Here is a 10,553-nt window from a genome sequence, read left to right as displayed (position 1 = left end):
TGAAGTGTTTATTGGGCACACCAATCAAGCCATCACTTAGAGCAATACAGTATGTATCTAATAATAACACAACAACAACAACAACAACAGGAGGAGGAGGAAGAGGTGACAACAACTGAAGGTAAGAGAGAGAGAGAGAGAGAGAGAGTCAAGAGGACATAATGTACTTATCTTTTTGTTTTAGATCATTCTCCTTCAAGAAATGATTTATCAAATTATGAAAGACTATTATAAATATCATAATTTCTATTTAATATTTTTAAGTCAAAATGTATGGTTTTATGATTTATAACAAAAATTTTAAGTGACAAAATTGTAGTGATAAGTGATAGTGTGTCTTCTACTACCTATAAATAACTTATGAAAGTAAAGCTAATGTAAATGTATTATGTAGCTTAAATTATTTCTTAGAGTGAGGTTTATTGCCAGCTGATCTCAAGAAAAAGGAGGAGAATCGTAAGTGATAGTGTGTACCTTGTGCTGGGTCTTTTATAAGCTATTTATAATGAATTAATGATTGCATGTAATCATAAAGGCAATGTACCTTATTTAAGATATTTCCTACTAGCTCTATCTGATAAAAGAAATTTATTTACATCAGATTTTGCTTTTCCAAGCTGATCAGGATAGTCTTCACAAACTTGCAAAATATTTCTCCAGGTCACATCATTATTGGAGTCTAGCCATCTCTTGAATACTTGAATGAGATTATTAGTAGTTGATTGTGGATTAAGTAACAGGTCATACACTTCAACCTCCAGTGCAATCCCAATAATCATATAATAAGTATCAGAACATTGAAATAGCCTAATAAGATCGCTCATTTGTGGCTTCTTTTCCAACAGGAGATCTGCATATACATGATGTAATGAAACATAATTAATTATTATGACATGATTGAAAACATCTTGTGTGAAAAGTTGCTGTAGACATAATACCTGCATTATGAGACAATGAGCTTTCCTGTTCAATAGTTGTTTCTTCAGTAGTGTCATTATTACGAGAGATCTTAAACCTTTTACTTCTTGATGAACGATCATGATCTTCATTTTCTTTCCTTTTCCTAACCTCATCTGCAGAGATAAAAATAGCAGATCTGAATAAATAATAGAATCATGGTTTAATTACTATGAGAGGGTTGTCCATTTTTTATTTTGTGCAGTTTATTTCCAGTTAATTTTTTACCATATCCTTTATTAAGAGGAGAGGGAAGAGAATCATCATCATCATCATCATCAGTCAAAAGTCTTTGTTTTTTGTTTGTTAAAACAGATTCAGAGGTTTCATCTTCACTGTGTCTTTCAAGTCCCAATACACTACTAATATTGCTTGAAGATTGTGTATCGTCATTTGTTTCAGATAGCTCTGATAATTTTAATCTTTCATTTACTGACATTTCTCCTATTTGATCGAACAATTAAATGCTGTAATAATTAATTGTGACATATATACCTTGCATATCTTGTGATTGCCTTCCTCTTAAAGCATTGTCATCATCAGTATGTACTCTCTTAAGTTTTGTTTGTTTCTTGCCTAACAAAATATTGTAACATTACCTATAAATTCATAATTCATACCTTTAGGAACTGGTTTACCTAATTCCTTACAAATATTAGCAGCAATGTTTTTTAATCTCATGTGATCTCTTTGATACAACACATTACAAACAGTGGTAAGATATTCAGCAGCTTCAACTGTAGAATTAGATATTATATGTTTATAAATGTAGCTAGTGATCCTGTTAGCTTTGTCAAAGTCAGATACACCAAGAAGTGAGGCAAGGTCATTATTTAAAGATGTAGGTATTAACGATTTAGTACAAAAATCAACAGCAACACGTGTAACATCTGATGAAATTGCATCAGTAATATCAGCTAAGTGGCTTTGAAAGATACTTTTTGGAAGAACTGCATGTGAATATCATTTATTAATATAAACAAGAATGATAAAACTCACCTTCATTTTTTGTAGCAGCTACATTACCAGATGGTTGGCTTTTGTTAGATTTTTGAGCTCCAGTATTCAGATCAACAACCTATAACCAAATAATGTAAACAAACAATAAACTTCTTAATTACCTTTTTAGACCAGTACAAATGTTTCTCACCAAGTTGCATTATATTACCATTAGTACACTTAGCTCCTTCTGAACAATACTCTATCACAGCAGGATGAGGTACTCCAGTGCATGTACATGGTACTCCAAACATATGCTTTGACTTGTAAGTGTAATGGAGTGATTGTGTCACTGTGACTAGTCCTTTGTCCAATGATGATAATATCTTTTCACAAAGATCATTTAGTGAGGGATTCATTTGTTGCTGAACCCACACTTCAAGATAAGTAGCATGACTAATTAAGGTAACAGAATCATAGTATTGACCAACTTGAAAGGTAATCCTGTTACGATATTGATCATTACCAGTTAACTTCCATTCCAATACTTGATCTGTCTGCTGATCAAGAAGATACACTACTAGACAGCAGAATACACCAACAGGAGTATACCCACACTCAAAACATATCAATAAAGGAGCTGGACTAACTGACCCATCTCTCTCCTCTCTTTCCACACCTGCTGGTTTCAGAGCACAAGGCATAAAGTAGTAATTGACAGTTTTTTGATCAACTTTAGTTTTCATAGGACCAGCTACAATATAAAGATGCTTCAGTAGTGCTACTAGTCTCTTTGTATTGAGAGGATTGCCTTTCTCTTGTAATGCAATTTTATCTAGTTGTGACTCTGAAAAGCGTCCATTTTTATGAAACTCTTTCCTCACAGCAGCACTTTTTAACTGTTCAAAAGTGAAGCATGTTGTGATCAGATTAGTGATACGATCAAACACCAGTTGAAGATCAGTGATAATAATATCCTCCAGACCTGCTACATTAGGATAATGCATGATGATACCCACTCTGTGATGTAAATACCATAAAACATTTTTAAACTCTTCTGTATCCTTGATACCACACTCTTGAGCTAATTGAAAACAAGTACGATAATTGAAAAGCTTCCTTTTACTTTTTCTTAATCTTAAACTTAGAGCACACCAAGATGCTGGTATTTTTAATTCCTCGAATTTTTTTGTTATAGCCTCATGAAGTAGAGAACGAAGGTGTTCTACTTCTTTTTCATCCTTTGTTGTGTCAAGTGGAAAAATGACTTGCTCTGATTGAGAGAACTGTATAAGATCAGAGTCAAACAAGTGAGAACTGTTTTCTATCGTGGTTCTCAGTTGCTGGTTGACTTCACTCACTTTATTCTCATCCACTTGGTCTCTGTGTGTAGCAATAAGAAAAGCAACAGGTTCTGACTTATCTTCAATAGGTATTTCATCAAAACTCCATCCAATAGTGTTCTGTCTTAAACAAGCTATGCTTGCTAGTGAACGGAATATCACTTCTTCATGTGTCAATGAGGTTTCATAAGGTTTAGAATCACCAGAAGAGGTTCGATAGATTATTTCATAGCGACTCCTTAAATCTTCAGTTAGTTTGAATACCAGTAGATTGATAGCTGGGCCAGTTATAAGAGCTGGTAATATTTCATGAAACTCAGGTTGTCCTCCAGTATCAATGATGTGTAACATTGTGTGACTGTCATCATTTCCTTCTTCTAACTTCTTCTCATATTCTTCTCTTTTTCTAACAGGTATCTTCATTACATAATCTGAAAATCCTTTTTTTACTGAACTGCTGCAATCTTGCACATCGGTATTAGTTGTGGTTTCTTCCTCCTCACAATTGACAGGTGTTCTGCATGAATCAGCTATATTCTTCTGCTTCATAATTGAGCTCTCTTTATTATAACTTGAGGCATCAATTACTTCAGAGTGCATGCACCTAGGTGACGACATAACACTTGTATCATCACATTGATAAGATAGGTCGCTTTCTTTGGGTGATCTTGATTTGTTTCCAAATGATAGAGCTTCTCGTTCTTCAAATGATAAAGTAGACTGGTGAGGTGCAGTAGGTCCAATACTTTCATCTGATGTATTGTTTGCTGGTAATAGTTTCTTACTGATCAGTATAGCTTCTTCATCAAGTTCCTGTTCTTTCCATTCTGTAGTCACTACTGCATTGTGCTGTGATAGTTTTCGAAATGAATTAACTTGTACAGCTGCATCAATTACACCAGTACTAAGAGAAGGACCTGTATCAAGAGATTGATTGAGGAGCCTCTTCTTTAATGTACTCTTACCAGCACCAGGAGGACCAGTCAATATACACTTAACAACACGTAATAATGCTATACCACTGGATTGATAAATATAAAGATCTTTAATCTCCTCAACGCTACAACCTTTAACTTCAACAAGATAATTGACAATGTCCAAATGACTTTTAGAAAGAGGTCTATGACTAATTGCTGAATGTAATGGCCTTTTATTTTTATTGTTTTCAGCTTCAATAGTATTACATTGCAAATGATTAGTCAGAAATTTAACAATTTCAAAAGAACCCTCTTGACATGCATAATGTAATGGTGTATTGCAATCCTTCCCTTTAGCATTAACATCACAGTGTTTGTCAATCACAAGATGACGTACAATGTTTACATTTTTAGATTGACATGCTACGTGTAGTGGTCTGTCATTATATTCGTTTTCAGCTTCAATATTACATTGTGGATGATTAGTCAGAAATTTAACAATTTCAAAATGACCCTTTTCACATGCAAAAAGTAATGGTGTATAGCCAAACCTCCCTTTAGCATTAACATCACAGTGTTTGTCAATGACAAGATGATGTACAATGTTTACATTACCAGATTCACATGCTTTGTGTAGTGGTTTGTCACTAGAAAACCTTTCAGCTTCAATATTACATTGTGGATGATTAGTCAAAATTTTAACAATTTCAAAATGACCATTTTCACATGCACAGTGTAATGGTGTATAGGCACTCCAATCTTTAGCATTAACATCACAGTGTTTGTCAATCACAAGATGACGTACAATGTCTACATTTCCAGATGCACATGCTATGTGTAGTGGTCTGTCACTAGAATCCATTTTAGCTTCAATATTACATTCTGGATGATTAGTCAGAATTTTAACAATTTCAAAATGACCTTTCTTACATGCATCATGTAATGGTGTACAGCCATTCCTCCTTCTAGCTTTAATATTACATTGTGGATGATTAGTCAGAAATTTAACAATTTCAAAATGACCTTCTTGACATGCATAATGTAATGTTGTATAACCATTCATCCCTTTAGCATTAACATCACAGTGCTTGTCAATCACAAGATGCCGCACAATGTCTACATTTCCAGATATACCGCATGCATTAAGTAATGATATCCTATCTTTATAATGATTATTTAATAGATCCATTATATCTGGTTCTGTTAGTTGCTTTGCTGATTCCATACATTTAGATAAACCATCTATACTAACTTTTTTTCCTACTATTGAAACTATTTCCTTGTGTCCTTGACATGCTGCATAATGAAGTGGTTGGTTTCCTTCATTGTCTTCAGCTTCAATGTCACACCGTGGTTTAGATATCAAATATTCTACTATTGACAGTGATCCATTATAGCATGCTTTATGTAATGGAGTGGAACCAGTTCCTTTTTCTCTAACATTAATATCACAGCCAGTAGATTCAATGAAATGCTTCACTATTTCTAAATGTTCTTTATCTGTTGCTGCTAGTAGAGGGTGTGTCTCATTATTACTATTAATGTTACAGTTTGGTTGTCCTGTTAAATACTCTACTACTGGCAAGTGATTATAAATACATGCCATATACAGTGGAGTATTGCCATACTTATCCTCTATATTAATATCATGGTTGCATGATTCAACAAGATACTTGACAATATGTACTTGCCCAAATTCAGCTGCAAAATGAATACTTGTTCTGCTGCAAGTATCTTTTGCATAATTAATTTGAGGAAGAGATGTCAAATACTCTACAATTGATAAGTGACCACAACGACAAGAATAATGCAATGCAGTTGCACCATTACAGTTACTAATATTAACATCCACACCTCTTTCCACCAGACCCTGTACTAATGATAGGTCACCTAATTCAATAGCAGCATCAAGTAACGGAGTTATATCTTTATTTTTAGTTAATTTTTCACAAAGGCAGTTGGGTTGGCTAATAAGATATTTAGCTATTGATACACGACTATATTCAATAGCTCTGTGTAGAGGAGTGTAACCATCACTATCTAATCTGTTTATATCAAAGCCGAAACTAACAATAGTAGTGAAGTATTCTAGATCCCCTGATGTAGCTGCTAAATGAAGTACAGTTGTCATTCCATCACTTAACTGGAAGTATTCATTATCCATAGGAAAGAGTCTTAGGAGGTGTTGAGTGTGTTCATGTTCGTTACACGTGTTCATCATATCTCTGAGTGTAATTTTTATTAATAATAATTGAATAATTTGCCAACTAGCAGCAACATCTATGCATTTAATGATATTATCAATATTGAATGGACCATATTTTGAAATAGCTAGTGTCACTATATCAATATGACCAGCTTTACTAGCATAATACAATGGAGATAAACCAGCATTGTTAGTTAATTCAAATAAGGTATTATCTGTAGCTCGGGAACGTGACAGCAATAATTGAACACACTCTATTATTTCATTAATACAAGCTAAATGAAGTAAAGTATCACCATCATTATTACCAAGATAAAATAAGAAAAATGGGGTGGGCTCAATACTTGGTACAGTCAAAAGACGCTTTAATATTCTTGGTCCGTCAGTATTATTGGTACAACACAAGTGAAACAATGTGTTACCTTCATCGTTAGTAGTAAAAGGAGACGCTCCAGCATCAATCAGACTAATAACACGATCAATATCACCTGAAGAATAAGCAGAGAAGAGATCAGCAACAACAAGCAAAGACGCATCCATCGCATCAATCATAGACATGGTACCATTTCCGGATTCCTTTCATTAATTACTCTAATGTTATATCATATAAAATAATGATTAGGGGTGTGGCTAAGGTTAGCGCTACCTAGCAACTAAATTCAGTAGTCAGTAAAATAAACTGACCTACAAAATTAATGTCCTCCTCCAGAACAAAAGGCAAAGAAGAGAGTTTGAGATCAAAGAAGCCACTGGATAGGAGACGGGAGCAGAAGAAGAAAGGAATGGACGATACCAGCTTAAACAAGAAGGGACCACTACTACTAGTAGTCTAGTACTACTCAGTCAAAATCATCCAAACCCTCCCAACCTCTCAACCCACTAGTATCAAAACCAATTCAACCTCAGAGACACTCTACCACAGAAACCAGGCCCTCTCCTAAACAGCAGCACAGACCCCCACTACTAAACTAAAAGCAGATACCAAACCTCTTTTACCAGAAGCTAGTAGTCTCTCTGACCATAGCTTGTCTTATTCTTCAAAGGATCATAAGTCCTCACCTAAACTCTCTCAATCTACCAAACGCCCAGAGACTCATGTTTCCAAAAACTTAGATCTACATTCCCCCAAATTGCCCAGTTCCTGTTCTTCCAAAAACTCAAACTCTCATTATTCAGAGTCAAGTACTAAAGAGACTCATAGACGAGGGGCCACTGATAGACGTGAAGGGAAAAGAGGTGGGACACAGCCAAACACTGCCAATTTTATGCTAATTATTTCCTGCACATGACACTGTGTAGATTGATCAAGTTATGACATTCCTGTTATTATTAATTTTTAGGAGTTCAGAGTACTTTGTGCTAAGTTTCAGTCTGATTTACCGTCAGAAGAGCCCTTATAGTATCGTCCAACTCAAGGACGTGATACCTCAAGTGGTGCTCTTGTTGCTACTATAAAGACTATCTTCATTCATTGGAGAATAATCTATTAGGATTGGTACACCATCTACAATAAAGGACTGCCAATGATACACAGAGAGAAGGTATGATGTCATACAGATTTGAGTGACATAAAATTAATAGTTATGACCATTTAGAGAAATTGGCCAATTTTTGAAAAAAAGTAAAGGCTATAGCCCATGGATTTTTTCAAAAAATGGCTACAAAATTATCCCAAATTTTTATTTCATTTTTTGATACATACATGTATTAATGTCCTTATACTATGCAGAAAGTTTGCAGTGTTTCTGAGTGCCAACAAATAATTTTTGAGCCATGAGTGGAGAATTGATTGAAATTGGTTCTATGTACATGTTGGATGGTAATTAAAAGACTTCATTATTTATGTATAGTTGTGTTAGTGTTAATTAGTAGCATAGAATCAGTTAAATATTTACAGTTGAGTAAGTGTGAATTTGTATGTTCAAAGTAATTTTATAATTTGTGTAATGTTTTATTAGGCTGTTTTTTGAGTTGTATATAGCTGTATGGCAGCCCTGCCCTATGGTTACCTGAGGCTAGCCTTCCTTTCGTCACTTGTTGGTATTAATGCTTTTTTGTTCTTTGTGTACATGTATATTTAAGCTCTGATTTTTGTAATACCTGGGTGTGTGATTTTTGGCAAGAGATTTCTTTGAACTGAGTCTGATCTGTTACAGAGATATAATTTATTATTACATTTTTGTCAAGCATGATATGTGGGATTAGTATTAATTAGCTTATTGGCTTCTATTTTAATAAATATAATTAGAGATATTTCACCAATAGAATGCTTATCAATGATGATATGTTTCTTGTTAGTAGATACAATGTCTCACTGGTTCCGTCACATTGCAGAGGGAGAACCTTGTGATACTTACCTTAAACTATCATCAGGTGATCTGGCTAGAACCTCTGAGATGATAGAGACACAGCGGAGTACCTTTGACGGGAATGATGCTCTCTGTGTCCAGAACCTTCAATCTATTGCTGACTACACATGTATATTCACTCAGCAGTATTAAGCACTCTCTCTCTCTTACTCTCTCTCCTCTTGTTACATTTAGTGGTGAACCAAACGTTTATTATTAATTTATTATTAATAGGATTTATTGACAAGAGTAGAGAAAGCGGTTGAGAGGTTCTTGTATTGGGTCGAAGAAGTAATGATATATGAAGCAGTTACTTCAGTAAGCACATGCACACCTCATGTGTGTACATGTACATGTACCTTGTGTATAACTGATAAATAATTAGTCAGATATTAATAATAGATTTATGCATAAATACTGTTATGGTATTAAGTGTTAATTATTAATATTTATATTATTATACAGAGTCCCAGTAGTCATGATGTCTTAGTCACTGGTGGAGTAGCAGATGAAGTGTTTGATGACAGTGGAGTGAGTAGTATCAGTGGTAGCAGCACTGGAGGAGGAGGGAATACTAGCAGCTGTCGTTCAAGAGATGAGTCAACACCAGATACTACTAATGTTCATGGCGGTAATTGCTAGTCACCCTCAAGGAGGAACATTGGTCTTGATGATTCTATTAGTGAGAAGTGGGCTCAAGCTATAGCAGCAACTGCTCAGATGCCGAAGAATATCTTGAGATGATTTGTAGAGATTTATCTGACGAACTAGCACAATTTGATCTAAGGAAGGAACAAAAACTGAGATGGGTTTTCCTTGATCTTGCTGCTGGACAAATGGAGTAAAATGAGAAAGTAAATTTTTTTATATTAAGAACTGTACACGATCCTTCATAGTGAATTTTCATGTAAATACAGTTTGTCTCTAATAATAACACAGTAACAACAGCAGGAGGAGGAGGAGGAGACAACAAGTGAAGGTAAGGGAGAGAGAGAATAGTGGATCCTGAGAAGAGAGAGAGAGGACATAATGTATTTATCTTCTTTTTGTTTTAGATTGTTCCTCCATCAAGAAATGATTTGTGGAAAACTATTATTTGCTTATAATAATTTTCTTTTAATATTTTTAACATCAAAATTGTATTGCTTTATGAATTATAAACAAAAAATCATTAATGTTAAGTGATAGTGTAGCGAAATCAAGCATAAAAAGGGTAAAATAATTGTGATGACAATTGTGCTTAATATTGATGTACGTGTGGCTGACTATAATTCATTGTTTAGTAATTTTTGTTTCTATCTCCCCAGCAAGATCACTTTCTTCCATTTTTCTCAATGAATCTATCAGTTGCTTCCAAAAATGATTAATTACTTTATCTTGTTTTTTCAGCCAAGAAGTTAGCATCTTTATTAGACAATCTTGTACCTTTTCTTCCTCACTTTTAATATTGTCTAGTGTTATATAATTGATGCCCAGTTTTAAACCTAATGCCTTCCATCGATTAAATGAGTTTGATGACAATCCAAATGCAACATTCAAATGACAAATACCTGCAATATTTATCATAATACACATAATCACATATGGTAATACACATGGGCATAAAATTAACCCAAAAAATAATCTATTTATAGTTTGAAACCAACAACCCTACAGGGGCTTGTTTGAATTCATTTTATAGGTTCGCTGAAATCCAATAAAAGGCTCAGCCCTACACTAAATAATAATTATTTTTAAATTTTTGTCCTAGTATATAGATATTCACAACCTACTGGTATCTGTACTGACCTGGAGTTTCTAGAGGCTGCCAAGCTATAAGTACAGAACCAGCCCTAGATGATAG

General features: G+C 34.3%; 1 protein-coding gene and 1 long non-coding RNA gene across 4 annotated transcripts; one reads left to right on the top strand and one right to left on the bottom strand.

Annotated features, from left to right (window-relative positions):
• Positions 1 to 282: 282 nt before the first annotated feature.
• LOC109588965 (uncharacterized) lies at positions 283 to 6,920 on the bottom strand. Its single transcript, XM_020005070.1, has 9 exons — positions 5,291 to 6,920; positions 2,079 to 4,915; positions 1,957 to 2,035; positions 1,578 to 1,907; positions 1,453 to 1,533; positions 1,129 to 1,401; positions 939 to 1,073; positions 545 to 850; positions 283 to 496 (listed from the first exon to the last, which is right to left on the bottom strand). The coding sequence occupies exons 1-8, from the start codon at positions 6,918 to 6,920 to the stop codon at positions 546 to 548; spliced, it is 5,670 nt and encodes a 1,889-aa protein (XP_019860629.1). The 3' UTR covers positions 283 to 496; position 545.
• Positions 6,921 to 6,997: 77 nt separating this feature from the next.
• LOC109588966 (uncharacterized) lies at positions 6,998 to 9,881 on the top strand. 3 transcript variants are annotated; one of them, XR_002188453.1, is made up of 7 exons: positions 6,998 to 7,598; positions 7,703 to 7,903; positions 8,664 to 8,840; positions 8,945 to 9,028; positions 9,176 to 9,564; positions 9,607 to 9,689; positions 9,766 to 9,881. It is a non-coding gene; the product is annotated as an uncharacterized LOC109588966 (long non-coding RNA). The 3 variants fall into 3 exon arrangements; XR_002188452.1 differs by having other exon boundaries at positions 8,661 to 8,840; positions 9,628 to 9,689; XR_002188451.1 differs by having other exon boundaries at positions 8,661 to 8,840.
• The last annotated feature ends 672 nt before the right edge of the window (positions 9,882 to 10,553 follow it).

This window comes from Amphimedon queenslandica, unplaced genomic scaffold, assembly GCF_000090795.2.
Source record: "Amphimedon queenslandica unplaced genomic scaffold, v1.1 AMPQUscaffold_11742_Cont14090, whole genome shotgun sequence".
In the NCBI taxonomy this organism is placed as follows: Eukaryota; Metazoa; Porifera; class Demospongiae; order Haplosclerida; family Niphatidae; genus Amphimedon; species Amphimedon queenslandica.
The sequence above is the reverse complement of the archived record's forward strand: the minus strand, read 5'-3'. Positions and strand labels throughout refer to the sequence as shown.

Bases quoted from the DNA above. Each gene is read 5' to 3' on its own strand.
- LOC109588965 (XM_020005070.1), bottom strand. From the start codon at position 6,920: ATGTCTATGATTGATGCGATGGATGCGTCTTTGCTTGTTGTTGCTGAT. The intron at 2,036-2,078 runs GTAATTAAGAAG...ATTTGGTTATAG, and splicing joins ATTTGTACTGGTCTAAAAAG to GTTGTTGATCTGAATACTGG. The intron at 1,074-1,128 runs GTAATTAAACCA...TTATCTCTGCAG, and splicing joins AAATGGACAACCCTCTCATA to ATGAGGTTAGGAAAAGGAAA.